The sequence below is a fragment of the Narcine bancroftii genome, chromosome 5, assembly GCF_036971445.1.
Source record: "Narcine bancroftii isolate sNarBan1 chromosome 5, sNarBan1.hap1, whole genome shotgun sequence".
NCBI classification, from domain to species: Eukaryota; Metazoa; Chordata; class Chondrichthyes; order Torpediniformes; family Narcinidae; genus Narcine; species Narcine bancroftii.
Window position 1 is genome coordinate 186,877,542 of NC_091473.1, and position 19,228 is coordinate 186,896,769.

The window sequence follows — 19,228 nt, forward strand, 5'->3', positions numbered from 1 at the left end:
TACTTAAAAGTACACAGAAGGGACCATCCCAGGCAGGTTTTAGTTGATCCTCTTGCCATGCTTTTACATATAACCAATCACTAGATTTTAATAAAATGAATAACAATCTGACTTTCCTTTGTGTTAGTGTAAAAATTGTAAAATGAAACACAAACCATATTTGCATGGGTTTTGAATATGTTAGACCTTATTAAAATGCAGTTGGAGCTGCTTGTCTGTATGGGGCACAACCCTCCAATTTGTTAGAGTACATAACAGACATTGTAGCACAAGAGCCTCTGGAAGAGAACTTGAAACATATTCAACCTTTAGTTCTGCCTTAAGTAAAATGCCTTGTGCCACAGCTCACAACCATATTCCATATAATAACCATATAGCAATAACAGTACGGAAACAGGCCATATTGGCCCTTCTAGTCCGCACCGATTTACATGAAACTCCAACTAGTTCCACCTACCTACTCCCTGCCCATAAGCCTCCAACCCCCTCACATCCATGTACTCATCAGTGCCACTGTAATATAGTTGAACTAACCGCTGCACTACCCAAAGTGAGACAAGAGCCCATGCATTTTCTGACTAAAGGTCACAAGTGCAGCCAACAGATTACTTCAAGGCACTTTCAGCCTTGCTCCTCTGTGCAGCCATGTAATCTTTGAGAAGAGGCAAACATAACCAAGGGCATTAAAAGGGTAAAAATCTGGCAATTTTCTCTCCACAGAGAGCATTGGGGAGCCTGGAACCGATTGTTGATTTTGTAAAATGAAGTTGAACAGGCTTGTACACATTTTCAGACTGCTTGTGCAGTGAGTGCCATACACCATGGTCTTCTGATTCATTGGTGAGGAGGTGATCAGTAAGATGCAGCAGTGGAAGTGCTTGCTCAAAGGCTGGAGGAAAATTAGACTTAGACCTGGATTTGTCAGAATGATAAGAGTTTATCTAAAGCTGGCTTTAGATAGAAGAACATCACAGGTGCTCCTCAATTTACGATAGGGTTGCGTTCCAGCAGACCCAGTGTAAGTTGAAAAAAATCTTAATTGGAGACGTACCTTGTCTAACATTGACAGCACTGTATCAGTCCTCATACTGATCCCGCTGCCCCACTCTCTAACGACAGCGCTGTATCAGTCCCCATACGGATCCCACTACCTTGCTCTCTCCCAACAGTCCCTGTAAGCTTTCCGAAAATGTGATTAACCAACGAGGCTACAAAAAATTCACCTTAGAGGAATTATCAAAGTTTATTGGAAAAATCAACGATGCTTGTGATGACCTTTAACACATTATATGAAAGTAAATGACAGTCATGCTATTGTGTCATCGTAAAATCATAAGTAGGGGAGCACCTGTATTACCTTTCATATTTTTCCAATGTTGATTGCACACACAATCATTTACGTACCGGCTAGTTTCTATAATATTGCACTTAAAGTTTAGCTGCATGAATCCTGGAGCTTGTGGAGTCATTAGTGAATCAAGAAATATTGGTGCCATGCCAATTTCTCTGTACCATGCCAATTTCCCAGTCCTGAAGCCGGGACGTAGTGAATAGTATCAGGTACAAGATCTGTGAGTAATTAATGCTATTATTCCTATGCGCCCAATTGTTCTGAACGATGCCACCAATTTAAATCATATTCCACCTATTGCAGTACTCACACACCACCATAGACCAGTTCGCAGGTTTATTTCTCCATTAAGTTGAATCCAGTTGCGCAGGGTTTACCTCCGTGATTATTTACAATGTAACTTCCGCACTACCGGATTTAAATATAAACCTGATGAATGGGGGAAGTTATCATGAATTAAATAACAGCGGCAATACAGAGAAATTGTGCTGAGGCATTAATTTCACTCCGGAGGAAAATGCACCAGAGAAATGAATGATTAAACTTATAGGAATCCCCAGAGGTATCTTTATTCTCCAGAGGTGGGTGATCTTTAAACTCACGGACCTTGACTGCTGAATGTGTAGAAGAAATGTATTAAATGTGTTGATAGGGCTCCATACCTCTAACTGCAAGACAAGAGCCTGAAGCCTCAATTTCAAGTGCCACAGTGCACTTAAAGGGACATGCACACTCCCCCTTCAACTGGCTGATCCAGCCACTTTACACATCAGATCCTTTCTTTATCTTACATACACTTAAAATAAGATGTGTCGAACTCACCCTATTTGCGCAAACATTTCTCCCTGCAAATGTTATAACATCACAACTCTCAGGTACTCCCTGTGCAAAATCACATTTGAATACAATTTATTTCATAAATTGGAATTAACTGGTAGTTAAATTCGCTAATTCTACAGTATTGAAAAACGATCATTTATGACATTTAATTTTTAGCATGAATTTTAATCAATATTGGTCAGTGACTGAAGTGGGAAGTCGTGATTTATGAAATTATCTCTGGTCTCTACTCTCCCACTCCCGACGCTTCTCCCAACATTCAGGAGCTGGCACACAGTCCCTGCCTTTTCCATGTTACTCATCTACTATTACTTTAACTGCTTGCATCAAAATGTTAGCCTTTGCTTTCTGCTTATCCTCAGATGTCTGGACAAATGCTTTTTGTGTGATCTGTAGAAGCTGGGTTATTCCCTGCTCATGCCAATTTTCTGTCTTTTGTAATTTTCTCCTAATGTCTGGGGCTGAGTTGGTAACAAAACCTGTTAGTACCAATTGTTCCCCTGCTGGGGATTCTATGTCGAGACCCCCATATTGTATATATATTTGGTCCCAAAAATTGGTCTAACTGTTCGGCACATCCCTGGGGATCTTCTATCAGGGAGGTCAGTTCTTTCTTAAAGTTACGCACTTCAGTACTGGTCAGGGGCACATTTACGAAACCGAGACCCTCTCCCATGGGAACTTCCCGCAGTGGTCTCATCCAATTGGTTTCTGGCTTATTAGGTCTGGGTTCCTGCTCCCTGGGAAATGAATCAAAGGGTTCTGCCCTTTCTTCCTGAAGAGTCTCACGCTGTTCTGAATTAAAGTTACCTCTCTCTTCTGTCAACAGAGGTGGTAATCGAGTGCTTTGTGAGCAAGTTATCATACCACTCCTGCTCTCTTCTCTCTTCTCTAGTGGTGGGGGAGGTGGGGAAGGTGCAGAAGGGTAGGTCATAGGAGGGGAAGGAAAGATAGGAGCCGGCATAGGAGGAACATAAGGTGGAGGGAGGGAATGTAACACATCCCAACCCTGTGATTCAGGGACAAAAGGTTCCTCCTCTCTCTTATCCCTGAATTCTTTCTCATTCAAAACCAGCTGTTCAATGGATCCCTTGAGCCAGCAGGCTGCATATTCCCTGCTCTCAACATTGTCTTTCTGGTTTTGATAGAGCCATAGGTTCAAAGCTTTACACATCCATTCATCCTCAGATCCGAATTTTGGCCAGTACACGGAGCTCCCTTTAACCGGGTATTTAACCCATTCAATACAACAATACCTGACCATTGTCAGTTTGTCTTTCCCACAGGTCTTTCCTGTGCCCCACTCAGATAACATCAACCCAAGCGGGCTGTACGTAGCTATCTGGTGTTCACATCCTGAACCAGGACTACAACAATACCTGACCATTGTCAGTTTGTCTTTCCCACGGGTCTTTCCTGTGCCCCACTCAGATAACATCAACCCAAGCGGGCTGTACATAGCTATCTGGTGTTCACGTCCTGAACCAGGACTCTCTTCCTTGCTACTCATTATTCCCATACTTATAAACAAGTAAAATTACTCTTACCGAGTTCCAGTAGCAATGCTCTAGCGCGCTTCCTTCCGTCGTTTGTTCTCAATGCCTCTTCTCGGATATCACTCGCTTCTTCCACTGACCAGCCACCCGTCGCCCGTGAGTCCAGCTGAATCAGCCGGGGTGCACCTACTCTCGTCGTCGGGGTACTCTGTCAGTGGAGGGAGTGTGATCCCGGACGAGCCCCCATTTGTTAGAAATTAAAGTACCTTTAAAGAAATTGCTCGAGACAAAAATTGAGAACAAAGAACATTTATTACTACAACAATGCAAAGTTGGGTGCTTCCCCTTACCCTGGGAATACACACACATACTGGGGCTCACCCAACTTTTATACAGTCAATTTCAGTTTCAGAATGCCCTCCCCCTTACATTCTTCTGCCCCCTGGATGGGTTTGGCATAGGTAATCCTTCCTGCCTACGTGCAGTTTCAGTACACTTGGAGGACCAGGGGGTATCCTGTGGGTGCCCCATCATGTCATTGTCCTTATTCACACCTTCCTGATTCTCGGGGCTACAGTCTCTTGATATGCAGAGTTGACTCATTCTATCTAGGGTTGGCTAATTTCATATGTATAAATCTGTGTATGGTTAGCTAATTAGAAATGTATGACTTGGTACTTCTGTCCAGGGCTAGGAGACCCTTATCTGATCCAGACTACCTCAACTTCCTACATTCTATTGTACCTTACCATTCCTTATCTTAGTCTTATGGTCTTGTCACAAAGACTAGAAGATTCTTATGTTAATCGTGCTGACTCTGCTTTCCTGCATCCTAAGCCCCAACAAGCTTATCCTGTTTGAACTGGTTACAGCCATTTACTGATGAACTTTAGTTTCTTCCATGTTCATAATTTTAGATCAATTTTCCCATCTCTCACAAAACGATCTCCTAGCCTGTGTCCAGTCTCTCTGGAAGACCATGATGTTTAATCCAGACCAAAGAGCTTCCACTGAATCACAGCATTTGTCCACTCAGCATGGCCCGGTGAATCAGGGAATCCTCGGTTATTGAATTCTTCCAGAAGAAGCAGAGGAGACAACGCACAGGATGGTGACTACGGTGGCAGACCAGCGAGGGGCTCTCGGCTGAAGAATACAGGCAGCATGCTGTTAATGCTTTTATGCGAAAACCCACGTGGGCAGAAAAGGTACTAGGTATCAGAAGTGGGGTGCACCAGGGCGCTGGCGGCTTCCCAATCAAGTCAGATGTTCAGATCTGGAGCTCGGGTTGCTGATGGTTCGGACCGAAGGCTGTGGGAGTGCCAGAGGTGAATCCACGGACACTCAGAGATGCTGACGGGGCTCCCCTTCTCTGGCTGTAAGGGGCTCTTCAGGAAATTTCTGCCGATGGCAAATCTGTCTGCCTTATGGTGGGCTGAAATAAATTCCATGTAATATTACACTGCCTTATATTACATGACAATAAATAAATCTTGATCTCTGCTGATGGCAAATCTGTCTGCCTTACTGTAGACTAAAGGAAATTTTCTGTAATATATCACTTCTGCTTTATTACATGACAATTAAAAAAAAATCTTCAATCTTATTGTAGTCTCTTTATGTCCCCTCTCAAGTGCCACACTAGAATGATTGACGTTAAAACTCACCAATGGGAATCAGCCTGCCATACTCCGTCAGCCAATCAACACTACCAAGGAGTTAAGTGCGGTATAGTACCCTCCCATTTAACAAAACTTTTTTTTCATTAAAAATATTGAAGCAGCTAAAGGAGCTCAACGAAATATGAATAAATTAAGAAAAAAAAAAGCAAACGTTTTCAAAGCAGAAACCCAACCGATGTCCGTTAAGGGCGTTTTGTGCGCCTCCGGGAGCACCGTGTGCGCACTCAAACGCGGACACGTGGTAGATTGACAGGAGCTGCGACCAATGCAAGACCGAGTTCCGAAGGCGGAGGCACTACCCCCCTGCAGCCAATAGGAATTCAGCGAAAGCCAGAGCGTTCGAGGTCGGACCTCTCTCGTCGAGTAATTTTGGTTGATTTCCACCCCCTCTCCCCACCCCACCCCGGGAAGCACGTGACTTACGGGCCGCCACAATCCCCAAACAACGAGCGAAAAAAAATATATCCATTGCGGACCCTGAGGCAGCGAATTTTCTCCGAGCGAAGCCGGCGGCGTTTTTAATACTTGCAACGGCGGGCCCGCCTTCGCGGTGACCTAGCGGGCGAAGGGGGTGATTGGCAGCGCGGCGGACCAATGGGCGAGCGGATGGAGCACTTCCGCTTGGGGGGGGACTGACCAATGGTCACGGGCGCGGGAGGGCATGACTTTGGAGTCGAGGCTGAGTTGTTTGAGGTATTAAATTTTTATTTAATTTACCGGGAGGATCATGGTTATTTATTCTTTGTGGTCACCCCCCCTTCCCCCCTGCCGTGCTTGGGGTGGCGGTCAAGGAGAGGGGAGAGAGAGAGAGAGAGAGAGACAGAGAAGGGGGGGGGGGTGGGTGGGCGTGGAGGGAGGTGTGGTGGGGAATGGAGAGGGGAGTGGTGGGCCTGAGGGAGGGCGAAAGAGGCACAGAGAGGGGGAATGGCCTCAGTAACGTCGAGCCCCCTCTGCCCATTCCCCACCAATGGTCCAAGCCACTGCACAAGAGTTCAACACGTGTGATCCAACGCTGCTTCACAGAAACAGGCCCTTCGGCCCTTCTCGTCCATGCTGAGGTATTGCTGCTCCTATAATCCCCGCTCAACTGTACCCAGTGCCTACCCATGCAATCCGTGCACCTGTCCAGATTCTTCTTTTAAAAAAAACTTAAAATTCACCATTTCAGCTCGGTCCATACACTCTGTGAAGAAGTTTCCCCTAAACCTTTCCCCTTTCACCCTTAACCCATGCCCTCTGGTTTGCTTCTCACCCACCCTCGGTGGAAAAAGCCTATCTACTCTGTCTTGACCCCTCATAATTTTAAATACCTCTATCAAATCTCCCCTCACTCTTCTATGCTCCAGGGAATAAAGTCTTCACTGTTAAATTTTTAACTTTTGACATTTTGGCCCACAAATCTGTGCTGCCCAATTTACGCCCAATTAACCTACAAGTCACGGTACATTTCGAATGGTAGGTGGAAACCAGAGCCCGCGCGGAAAACCCACGCAGACACAGGGAGAACGTACAAGCTCCTTATAATCAGTGTGGGAATTGAACCCCAGTCCTCATTGCTGGTGGTGTAAGAGCCTTGCACTAACTGTGCTGCCCTCTTCAACTTTTGCCTGCTGTAAAGCAAACAAAGAGTCACCCTGGTGTCCCTAACAATAAGAGAAGGGGAAGCAAAAGAGTACTTTGAAAGGCACCAAGTGTCCGTGGATTCGCTTCCAGCATTTCTGCAGCCCCACGGAATCCTGATCAAACCATCAGCAGCTCAAGCTCCAGGTCCAAACCTCCAATATGATAAGGAAGACTTCAGGCCCGTCAGAAACCTCTCTTGCCCTCAGCACCCTCTTGAATCTTGGTTCCAATACCTGATACCCATGAGGCAATCTCCAGCAGCTTGCACCCTTCCTGGATCCTTCAACCACAAGTCACCTGCAGCTTGTATGGGTCCTGTATGGCTCCTTGCTAGTCTGCCATCATGGTCACCTTCCTGTAGGTTTGTCTCCCATGCTTCTTAACGGGGGGAGGTTGTTCTCTCCGTTACTGATGCCCTGCACCAGTTCGTTGCTCTACCAGAGTCTGCACCCTTTGTGGTACGCTGCCCAGTATAAGTGGGCACAGACTTCCATGGCTTTGGAATTATAAAAACACCATCAGCTGCTTTAATAGGTTGTTTAAAACCTGTACGGAGCTGCTGGCAGCATGACTAAGCAGTAGAATTTTTCAGATTTCAAATTTATTGTCAGAGTACAGACATGAAATCACATACAACCCTGAGATTCTTTTTCATGTGGGCGAGGCAGAATTTGGTAGTGCAAATAAAACTACTCAATGTGCACATAGAAACAATTAAAGAAATGTAAACAAATTGACTGTGCAATACCTCTTTCCTGATGGTAGCAGCGAGAACAGACCCTGTAGATGTTCTTGATAGTGGGGAGGGTTTGGTCTGGATGTCCTGGACAGTGTCTACTATCTTTTGCAGAGTGCGCCTCTCAGGGGCATTGTACCTCTATACCAGACCACCACACATCTAGAAATATCCCAGGGTTATCAATGTCATACCAAACCTCCACAAACTCTTGAATAAGTAGAGGCGCTGACGTGCTTTCTTCACGATGCCATTAGTGTGTTGAATCCAGGAAAGATCCTCTGAGATAGAGTCTCCCAAGAATTTAAATTTGCTCTCCCTCTCCACCTCTGATCCCCCAATGATCACTGGATTGTAAAGCCTTGTGGAGCAGTGCTGTATCCCTGCTCCCCACTCTCCTGTGTCTGCACCATTAGCAGTGCTGTCATTTTTTTCCCCGTTTTCCTCTCCTCACCATTTTTCATTGACAGTCTTATGTTTTCTTCTAGAGACTGGACCCCATGGAGGTGGAAGAGGCCCACCTGCAAGTGCCAAACCAAGGAAGTCTAACTCCACCAGATTCTGAGACAGTGGATACTGAACCAAGCATTCTAAAGTTGAAGGGTGGTATCAAGTAAGAAGTAGTTTGAATATTATTTTGCACAGGCCCCCCCAAACTTGTCAATTTATCTCCTCGCTGAACAACGCACTAGAAAGACAGATCAACCTCTCTCTTCTGAGTATAGAACATAGCACAGTACAAGCCCTTTGATGTGGTGTTGACCCATAAATTCCTTTTAAAAAAAAAAACTACTAAAGCCAACCTACCCCATACCCTCTATTTTTCTTTCATGCATGTGCCTAAGAGACTCTTAAATGTTTAAAATGTTCCATTCTCTACCACCATCCTTGGCAAAGCATTCCAGGCACCCAAAAATCTGTGTTAAAAAAGACTTATCTTTGATGTGTCCCCTAAACTTCTCTGCCTTAAATTTGTACAGATGTCCTCTGGTGTTTGCTGTTCCTGCTCTGGGAAACAGGAGCTGGCTGCCACCCTATCTATTGCCTCTCATAATCTTGTAGACCTCTATCAAGTCTCCTTTCATCCTTCTTCACTCCAAAGAGAAAAGTCCCAGCTCTTCTAACCTTGCCTTATAAGATGTTTTCCAATACTGGCAACATCCTGGTAAATCTCCTCCACATCCCTCCTATCAAGAGGTGACCAGAATTGAACACAACACTCCAAGTGTGGTCTTAACAGAGATTTGTAGAGTTGCAACATGACCTCGCTACTCAATCCCCCTATTAATGAAGCCCAGCATCCCATAGGTCTACTTAACTATCCTATCAACCTGTGCAGCGACCTTGAGGGATGTATGGATTTGTACCCAAGGTCCCTATGATCATCCACACTTAAGCAGCTGACCATTAACCCTGTACTCAGCCTTCTGGTTTGTCCTTCCAAAATACATCACCTCACACTTATCTCCATCTGCCACTTTTCTGCCCAACTCTGCATCCTGTCTATATTCTCTTGTAACCTTAGACAACCTACAGCTCCATCCACAACTCCGTGTCACCCATCCTTCTGCCTCATCATCTAGGTCATTTATAAAAATCACAAGGAGCAAGGGGACTCCACTAGTCAGTGACCTCCAGGCAGAATGCTTACCTTTCACTACTACTACTCTGCTTTCTACCTGCAAGCCAATTTTTTTATCCACACAGCCAAGGTTCCACTGTTCCCATCCCTCATGATTTTCTGGATGAGCCTCTGAAGTCATGTCGCATTTATTTGTCGTTCATATCATAAACCTTGTTGTGTACAGTGAAAACGAGGTAGGACCTTGGGGCTGGTTATTTACATGGATACATTACCTCAGAAACTTTTATAAATAATATATCATAAATAACATATCACTTATTAAATATCATGTGACATATGCTAGCCCTGTGTCCCGTGAGTTCAGAAGCCTCACGGCTTGGGGATAAAGCTGTCTCGTAATCTGGTCGTGAGGGCCTGAACGCTTTGGTACCTCTTCCCGGATGGCAGGAGGGAGAACCGATTGTGGGAGGGGTGTGTGGAGTCCTTCACGATGTTTATGGCTTTCTGCAAACAACGGCCGTTATAAATGTCTATCATGGCGGGGGGAGGGGGGGTGGGGTTGGAGACTTTGACAAATGCCTTACTAAAATGCATGTTGACCATATCTACTGCCCTATCCGCATCAGTTTCTTTTGTTACTTCCTCAAAAAACTCAATTATGCTTATGAGGGACAACCTTCCCTTCGCAGGTCATGCTGACTATCCTGGAGTAGACTGTACTTCTCCAAATGCTCATAAATTCTATCCTTAGGAATCCTCTCCAATAGTTTGCACACCACTGAAGAAAGACTCACCAGTCTATAATTCCCAGGATTCTCCCTATTACATTTTTAAACAAGGGGACTACATTTCCCTTTCTCCAATCCTCAGCACCTCCCTTGCAGCCGAAGAAGGATAGGGAGAAAATAATCAAAAATGTAGCATTCCATAAGGATTGGATCCTCTGAGCTATTATAGATGTAATGTTTGAATATAGTCAGATTCAAGCTGAAGTCCTCGCGATGCGGAATGGTGTGTCTGCCTGTGTTATTTGTGTTGGGCTCATCATATCCTTCCCCACTGGACCCACCTCAGCAAATGCCATCTAATTAAGAACAGGCAACAACACAAAACAAAAGGCACACGTCAAGTTCAAATTTATTGTCACATGTGCCAAGGAATCGAGAGTTCATTTTGTGTCCAATCCAGGAATTTGCAGTTCATTGAAGCAGTGGAGATGACCTCAATAAATATATTTCAGACAACGTTGGATAGATTTTTACATAGTAGGGGAATTAAGTGCTATGTGGGAAAAGGCAGTTGGTGGATATGGGCCTATCGTCAGATAAGCCATGATCTTATTGAATGGCAGAGCAGGCTCAATAGGCCGAATGACCAACACCTGCTCCAAATTCTTCTGTTCTTAATTTCTTCAGCCAGAGAGTTACAAATCTGTGGAACCTGTTGCCACAGGTGTTTGTGGAGGCAGGGTCATTGGGTGTATTTAAGACAGAGATTGACAGGTTCTTGATTAGCCTGGGCATCAAAGGTTATGGGGAGAAGGTCAGGCAATAGGGCTGAGAGGGAAAATGGATGGCTCATGATTAAATGGTGGGTCAGACTTGATGGGCTGAACGGCCTATGCCTTGCAGTCAGAACAAGCTGTCATGCATCCAGATAGAATACCTTCTATGGTGCATCTGTAAAATAAATGGCAATGAACACTGAGCATATGCCAAAATTCCTGAGGAAGTTGCGGTGTTGCTGCACTTTCTTGCCTGTAATATCAGTGTGGAGAGAGGAGTTGGGCTAGTGGGGAGGGGTTGTTGGAGCAGCAGGGAGAGATGGACTACAGCTCCTAAAATCAAGAACTCATTATATTGGAACCTGCTCTGGTCTGCTGATCAGCATGTGCTTAAATGGCCTTTGCTATTGATGGCAGATATTTGTCCACGCAAAACCTCTTGGCTCAATTCTAGAATAGAGTCAGCTGAAGATTCCTTCCTTCTGGCAAACTATAGATTTAAGAATAGTTTTAATTTTAGTTCAGTGCAAAATCTGCATTGCATTGTCCGAGATCCCATTTAACAACATTCTTGTCTTTATTTCTTACAGCAAAAATATCCAATTAAAAGTGGATAATGTTCTGGTAAGCACTTGTTCAGTTTCATACACTCTTGTCTTCCCTATCCTCCCTGGGTGGGATGAGATCAGAGAATTTTTTTTAATTTAAATTTAGACATGCTGCACGTTAACAGGCCCTTCTGCTCCATGAGCCGGTGCTGCCCAACCCCCCCCCCCCCCCCCCATTATCTTACAACACCTGTACGTTTTGAAGGGTGGGAGGAAACCGGAGTGGACACGGGGAGAATGTACAAACAGCAATGAAATACAAAAATCTGCACAGACACTGTGATTGAAGTAGATATACAATGCTGGAGAAACTCAGTGGGTCAGACAGCGCCGGATAATGTATATTGCCATATACATCAGTACAATGTACAGATGCAATGAGCTTCTTGCTAGATTCAGCAGCACATGTACGTAAAACGCGAAAGTCTGCAGACACTTTTTTGAAGTAAAAACACGAGGCTGGAGAACTCAGCAGCTAAAACAGTGTCTTTTATAACCGATGTTTCAGGCTTGAGTGCTTCATCAAGGTATAAAGATAGGGAGAGGGGTTTATCTGTTCGGACACCTTCCTACATTTTGCTCGTACCTTGATGAAGGGCTCATCTGAAATGTTGGTTATGTATCTATCTTTGCTATATAAAGGACATTGTTTGATCTGCTGAGTTTCTCAAGCATTGTGTTTTAACAATGTACAGTGAACCCCTTGGTATCCAGAATTCAAGCAATTGGCAAAAAAAGGGGAAAATAATACAAATTAAAATGAATAAGAAAAAAAAATAGGTTAAAAAATACGCAAGTTTAAAATTGGCAAGCCCGCTGTTAGTTTGCCAATCCACTACTCGCTCGCCAAGCAACATCTGCAACCAGTTCCTGCCTTGTGACCAACATAAACAAAGAGAGGTTCCATTTTGCAGGTCATTATTTTGGGCAAATTTCCCCCTAAGCAACCAGGCAGGCATAAACATGTAGTGCTTACCCTAAGCAGAAGATTGAGATGTGTTAGAGACTGGAAAAAGGTGAAAGTCGTACAGTGCTTATGGAGGAATTTAATGTTGGCTCATCAACCATCTACAAAATTAAGACCCAGTCACAAAAAATTAAGCAGTTTTATCTGAAATCCCGACACCAATAAAAGTGTTGAGCAATGTCACACTCTTCATACCTCCAAGATGGACTTGACCAGGCTCTTATTGAGTGACTTAGTTTGAAAATGTTGGAAGTTGGTTCCATGTCAGGACCCATGTTGCAAGAAAAGGCAAGGAGTTCTACAGGAAGATGAATATTAAAGCACAATGTCCTTTTTCAAATGGTTGGGTTAGCAGATTCACGATTTGTCTCAGTATCCACATACAGTAAAACACTTGATAGATTGAGGCGCCTGCAAGCTCACACAAAGACACAAGAGCAACTTGTCCGTGAACTACTCTTTGCAGACGATGCCGCTTTAGTGCCCATTCAGAGCCAGCTCTTCAGCGCTTGACGTCCTGTTTTGCGGAAACTGCCAAAATGTTTGGCATGGAAGTCGGCCTGAAGAAAACTGAGGTCCTCCATCAGCCAGCTCCACACCATGACTACCAGCCCCCCCACATCTCCATCGGGCACACAAAGCTCAAAACGGTTAACCAGTTTACCTATTTCGGCTGCACCATTTCATCGGATGCAAGGATCGACAATGAGATAGACAACAGACTCGCCAAGGCAAATAGCGCCTTTGGAAGACTAAACAAAAGAGTCTGGAAAAACAACCAACTGAAAAACCTCACAAAGATTAGCGTATACAGAGCCGTTGTCATACCCACACTCCTGTTCGGCTCCGAATCATGGGTCCTTTACCGGCATCACCTACGGCTCCTAGAACGCTTCCACCAGCGTTGTCTCCGCTCCATCCTCAACATTCATTGGAGCGACTTCCAACATTGAAGTACTCGAGATGGCAGAGGCCGACAGCATCGAATTCACGTTGCTGAAGATCAAACTGCGCTGGGTAGGTCACGTCTCCAGAATGGAGGACCATGGCCTTCCCAAGATCGTGTTATATGGCGAGCTCTCCACTGGCCACCGAGACAGAGGTGCACCAAAGAAGAGGTACAAGGACTGCCTAAAGAAATCTCTTGGTGCCTGCCACATTGACCACCGCCAGTGGGCTGATATCGCCTCAAACCGTGCATCTTGGCGCCTCACAGTTCGGCGGGCAGCAACCTCCTTTGAAGAAGACCGCAGAGCTCACCTCACTGTCAAAAGACAAAGGAGGAAAAACTCAACACCCAACCCCAACCAACCAATTTTCCCTTGCAACCGTGTCTGCCTGTCCTGCATCGGATTTGTCAGCCACAAACGAGCCTGCAGCTGACGTGGACATTGCCCCTCCATATATCTTCGTCCGCGAAGCCAAGCCAAAGAAGAAGAGACTTTTGGCACCTGCATTAAGAATAAACATTTTAAAAGACAAAAATACCATCCTGTACTAACACAGAACAAACTTCACTTGCATGAATATATAAACCTTAGAGCATTTAGTTTATTTTCAGTCACATTCTTTGAAAACATTTAATCATCACTGCATCTGCAGGTTCCTCCCCCTCCACGAAGCCACCCAAAAGGTGAACAATAACAAAGATAATTAACTCACCCCTCCCCCACGTTTACAGATAAAGCCTCTGACCAGGGCAACTCTTAATAACCAGGGATAAGAAGCGGCATCAACCAGCTCTTCATTCTGGGTGACACTGCTTCACAAAACTTTATACAAATAGCTGTTACGAGCAAAGTCCAACCAAGGAACTCCGCTGGCTGAATAGTTGCTCCCATCTTCACCAAAGGTTTATGTTGCTTCAGATAAGACTTACAATTTTAAATGTCTATTTTTACCTATTAATTTATTCTTATTTATTTTAATTTTAAAATTTATTTTCCTTGATTTTTTTTAAAAGTTGTTTGAGGCTGCCGGTTGCTTGAATTCCGGATACCAGGTGTTTTACTGTATTAGACTTGTCCAGTGAGTAGAAATCATTGGAGCTTGAGGCAGTGGATAGGTTTGAGTTAAGAATATGTCTCAAGCAACCAGAAAATATACATAACTGGCATCTACCAATCCCCATAGTTGCCAGATATCAGGGGTTTAACTGTAAATTGAATCAACACAATGCTCCACAAGAAAATAATCAAGGTAATAAATCGAAAAGGATAGATAATTATTCACAGTTGCAGTCATGCACAATGAAGTGCTGTGGTCCTGTAGTAATGTGGTTGAATTGATGGATGTTGGGGGTGGGGGGAATTTGTTCTTGACCCTCGAGGTGCCAGAAATAAGGAACCCTCAATTGATTCAATTTTGATCTCTAGAATTTAGCCAAGAGGTTTTAAGTTTATATTAAATTTTTAAATTTAGACATATGGCACAGTCATAGGCCCTTTCGCCCCATGAGGCCGTGCTACCCAATTCACCTACAACATCCGTACATTTTGAAGGGTGGGAGGAAACGGGAGCACCTAGGGAAAACCCACACAAATACGACGAGAATGTACAAACACCTTACAGGCAGTGCTGGATTGAACCCCAGTCGTTGGTGCTATAATAGCAGCATGTGAACATCAATTAATAATCCACTACCAATAGCCATTTCGGCAAACTTGTGCAATGATGAGGGGTGTTAGGTTTTTATAAAGAAATGGTTCCTTTTTTTGTCCCTGAAGCAAAGGAGCTTCTCTTTTTTCACCACCTGAGATGGCATCCAGCAAAGTAACTGAAGCCACATTGAAATGTGGCAGCAATCTTGCACAGAGATTATGATGCTGACCAACTCATTTACCTTTTTTTGCCAAATTGGTTGATGGATAAATATTAGCTACGGGGGGGGGGGGGGGGGGGGGGGGGGGGGTCAACACTCTCTGCACTTCCTCTGTTACAGTGGAGAACAATTTATTTTCAAAAGGTTTGCTTCCTGAAAGAAAATTGGAGATTATGATATTTAAGTTCAAGCTGAACACAAAGATAATTTCAAATTTGCTCTTATCACATAGGAAGTTTGAGAAACATTAAATTCACTTTTATTGATTAAGCATGCTTAATTGCATAATGACCTAAAAAAAATTGTTTTGCCGCTGATTTTTGTTTGCACTCAGCATCTACTGCTCCTCATGTCAGTGTCCCAACAATAGTGTCCGATTTTTACAAAGTAGAGGGATTAAGGGATATGGGGAAAAGGCAGGGAGATGGATATGAGCCAATCATCAGATCAGCCATGATCTCATTGAATGGTGTAGCAGGCTTGACAGGCCGGATGGCCTACTCCTGCTCCTATTTCTTATGTTCTTAATGTTTGGCCGGCATTGATGGCTTCCAGTTGCCCTAATACCGGTTTTTCCTGGTCACAATGTCCTTGTGAAACCTTTCACCGTGTTTGTCAGTGACTGCACTAAGATTGGGTCAGCATGGTTGGCGTAGTGACCAGCGCAACATCTTTACAGTGTCAGCGATCAGGACCATGGTTTGAATCCCATCCCATCTGTAAGGAGTTTACATGTTCTCCCCATGTCTGCATGGGTTTTCCTTGGGGGGGGTTCTGGCTTCCCAGGGTGTAGGTTAATTGGGTATAAATTGGTGGCATGGACTCTTGGGCTGAAATGGCCTGTTACTGTGCTGTATATCTAAATTTAATTTAAAATTTAATGAGCAGGGAAGACGTCCAAGTGCGAAGGCAGAAAATGAATTTTCATTGACAAGTTGCACTTCATGGTTTTGTCTGTATGAAGTTGACTTAAAATATGACAGGAAATCACAAAAATAGGTTAAATCTAAAAATATTTTCTTGATAGGAAAATTTTAAGGTGATTTTTGTGATTGAAGCCCAAAATTCATATAATGCACCCAGAAGTGTTCAGGAAGGAAAGTCTTTGCTGTCCAGTGTAATTAGAGAACCTCCTCTGGAGATATTCAGCAGTTCAGGCAGCATCAGTGGAAGTGGTCAACATTTTTTTTTAGACAGACAGGGCCTCCCAGCCCACAAGCCCATGCTGCCCAAATACCCCAATTAACATACAACGCCCCCCCCCCCCCCCCCCACCCTGCATGTTTTGAAGGGTGGGAGGAAACACAGAGGAAAACCCACACAGATATAGGGAAAATGTACAAACTCCTTACAGACAGTGCCAGATTTGAACCCAGGTTGTTGGCGCTGTAATAACGTTGTGCTAACCTTGCCACTTATTTTGGGTTGGAACCATTCATCAAGACTGAGTTGCTTGTGTGGTCCCCTTGTGTTTTATTTTAATGACACACTGAGAAGGTCGGCAGCTTTGCATCTTGGCTGAAACACTGAAGCATTCCTCAGTTCTGGCACAGGGCATTTCCAGTTCCAGATGGATTGTTTGAAAATGTGGATTGGAACTTGAACTCGTTACCATCTCAACTAGAGGCACATTTGCTTGCCATTAGTCACATTAAGGTTGTGAGTGTCATCTCAGTGATTTCTTTCACTGTGACTATCTCCGCATATCCCACACCTTTGATTGAAAGGGTGGTTTGTACGTGGAACAAGCTGCCGGAGTAAGTGGTGGAGGCAGGAAGACATTTGGATATGCTTCGAGAGGTATGGGACAAGCATGGTTGGCAAGGACAAGTCGGGCCAGAGTTTCTGTGCTATAAGCCACTGATTCTCTGACTCGATGAAGTATTGATTCATTTTCTCAATTTGTTTACAGCAAGAAGTGAAAGGGTTTTCCGATTCTGAGAAGCTCTACCTTTACCTACAACTCCCTTCCGGCCCTAGTCATGGGGACAAAAGGTAAGTACATGGTACTTGCGTGTTTAAAATGGTGCCAAACTTGTTTCCAGGGCTAAATTTTAAGGAGCCTTGGCAGACCTGCACTGAAGTTGTTTGGCCCTCCAAACACCAATGTTGTGCAAGCTGATGGAATGAATTTCATCAGTGGTATTCCCATTAACCCCATTGGGGGTGAGAGCTGCTTCACTGCTTCAGCAACCTGGGTGAAATCTGATCTCTGGTACCTTCTGGAGTTTGAGCTCACATCTTGCAATCATGTCTGGTCTTCATCCCCCTCGAATGGCTCCGGTTGTCTTCCACATGCCAAAGATGTGTGAGTTTTGGTAGGTGCAATTGTCCAGGATAAATTGGTGTGTTGGCGAGTGGTAGAATCTGGGAAGAGGCAATAGGAATAAAAGGAGTTCAATGCACCAAAAATCCTGGAGAAACTCAGCGGGTCACGCAGCATCCAGAGGAAGCAAAGGGTAGGCAGTGTTTCAGGGCTGAACCCTTTGTCAAGGTGTGAGCAAAAAGCAAGTATGCACCTGAATGAAGAGGTTGGAGGAAGAGCACAGGCAAAAGGTCATAAGGAGGGGTGCAGAGTGCTGTTCTCTATTCTGGACAGATCTGATTCTTCCATGACTGGTTGTCCGACTTTGTAGTCCTACAGTTAATTATAATGTGCCAAAACAACATGGTGGCCACCAAGGCCAGATCTTGTGAGACCCCCTTGTCACCATTTTGGTGAGGTCCGGCACCTACAAAATTAGCACTGCACCCCCTGGTCATAAGTAGAAATGGGTGGGAAGGCAGGAGGGAAAAATAGGTGATGGGGGAGGGGTTAGCTCTCTGAACAAAGGGGGGGGGGGAAGCTGGAGGAAAGGAGATAAAGGAATGAGGAAAGAGATAGGGGAGGGACCTATCGGAAACTGAAGAAATTAACGTTCATGCCATCTGGTTGGAGGGTGCTCAGTTGGAATATTAGGTGTTGTGGGTGGCCTCAGTTCAGCAGTGATGTCATTGTGTGACTGGGGCATGCAATTAAAACGGTTGACCACTGGGGTGTCCCCGTTATTCAGGTGGACAGAGTGAAAGTGCTCAACGAAAAGATCTCCTCGAGTCTCTTGATGCGGAAGAGACCACAGCGGAAGCACCAGATATAGGAGATGACTCCTGCAAATTCGCAAGTGAAGTGTTGCTTCGCTTAGAAGGACTGTTTGGAGCCTTGAATGGCCATGAGGAGGTGTGGGCACATGTAGTACAGGTACACGATCCTTTATCCGGAACCCTTGGGGGATAGTGTGTTCCGAATTTAGGATTTTTCCGGATTTCGGAAAGCCCACCCAAATTGTGCTGCCATATCCACCCCCACCCCTTTCCAGTCACCCGGCTGTCTTCCCCAACCACCAGTCCCTTGGCCGCTTCCCCCAAGTGTCGGTCCCTCAGCCGCCTCCCCCCAAGCACCATTCCCTCGGCCGCCTCCTCCACGTGCCGGCCGCCTTCCCCAAGCTCCTGTCCCTCAGCTGCCTCCCCGAAGTGCCGGCCTCCTCCCGCAAGTGCCAGCCTCTTCCCCCAAACGGCAGCCCCTCGACCGCCTACCCCAAGCGCCGGCCACCTCCCCCAAGCACCAGTCCCACAGCCACCTCCCCCAAGCACCAGTCCCTCAGCCGCCTCCCCCAAGCGCCAGTCCCTTGGCCACCTCCCCGAAGTGCCAGTCCCTCGGCTGCCTCCCCCAAGTGCTGGGTGCCTTTCTCCCCACTTTCCGGATTTTGGAGCTTTCCGGATTTTAGAAGTCCGGATAAAGGATCGTGTACCTGTATTTAGGGAATATATGTCGGGAGTAATGCAGGGAGGATAGTTTAAACAAAATTTAATAGGAAATGGGTTTGCTGGCACAGACTGAATGGTGTCTCCGCCTGTTTGACTTTTATCTAGACCCTTAAGAGGAATTTTATATTTGAAAAAAATTTGGACAGGTACATGGATGGGAGGGGTATGACTGGGTGCAGGTCAATGGGACTCGGCAGAATAATAGTTTTTT

At 45.1% G+C, this 19,228-nt stretch overlaps 1 protein-coding gene across 2 annotated transcripts in view; it reads left to right on the plus strand.

Annotated features, from left to right (window-relative positions):
- Nucleotides 1-5,678: 5,678 nt before the first annotated feature.
- Nucleotides 5,679-19,228, plus strand: part of rfx5 (regulatory factor X, 5) — a 33,412-nt gene continuing 19,862 nt past the window's right edge. The window contains exons 1-4 of one of the 2 annotated variants that reach the window (XM_069940200.1): nucleotides 5,679-6,062; nucleotides 8,217-8,341; nucleotides 11,408-11,441; nucleotides 17,126-17,208. In XM_069940200.1, the coding sequence (XP_069796301.1) occupies nucleotides 6,009-6,062; nucleotides 8,217-8,341; nucleotides 11,408-11,441; nucleotides 17,126-17,208 (296 nt within the window). In that variant the 5' untranslated portion in view covers nucleotides 5,679-6,008. Of the gene's footprint in view, nucleotides 6,063-6,249; nucleotides 6,428-8,216; nucleotides 8,342-11,407; nucleotides 11,442-17,125; nucleotides 17,209-19,228 lie in introns of those variants that run through there. The other variant, XM_069940201.1, reaches the window with a different exon arrangement.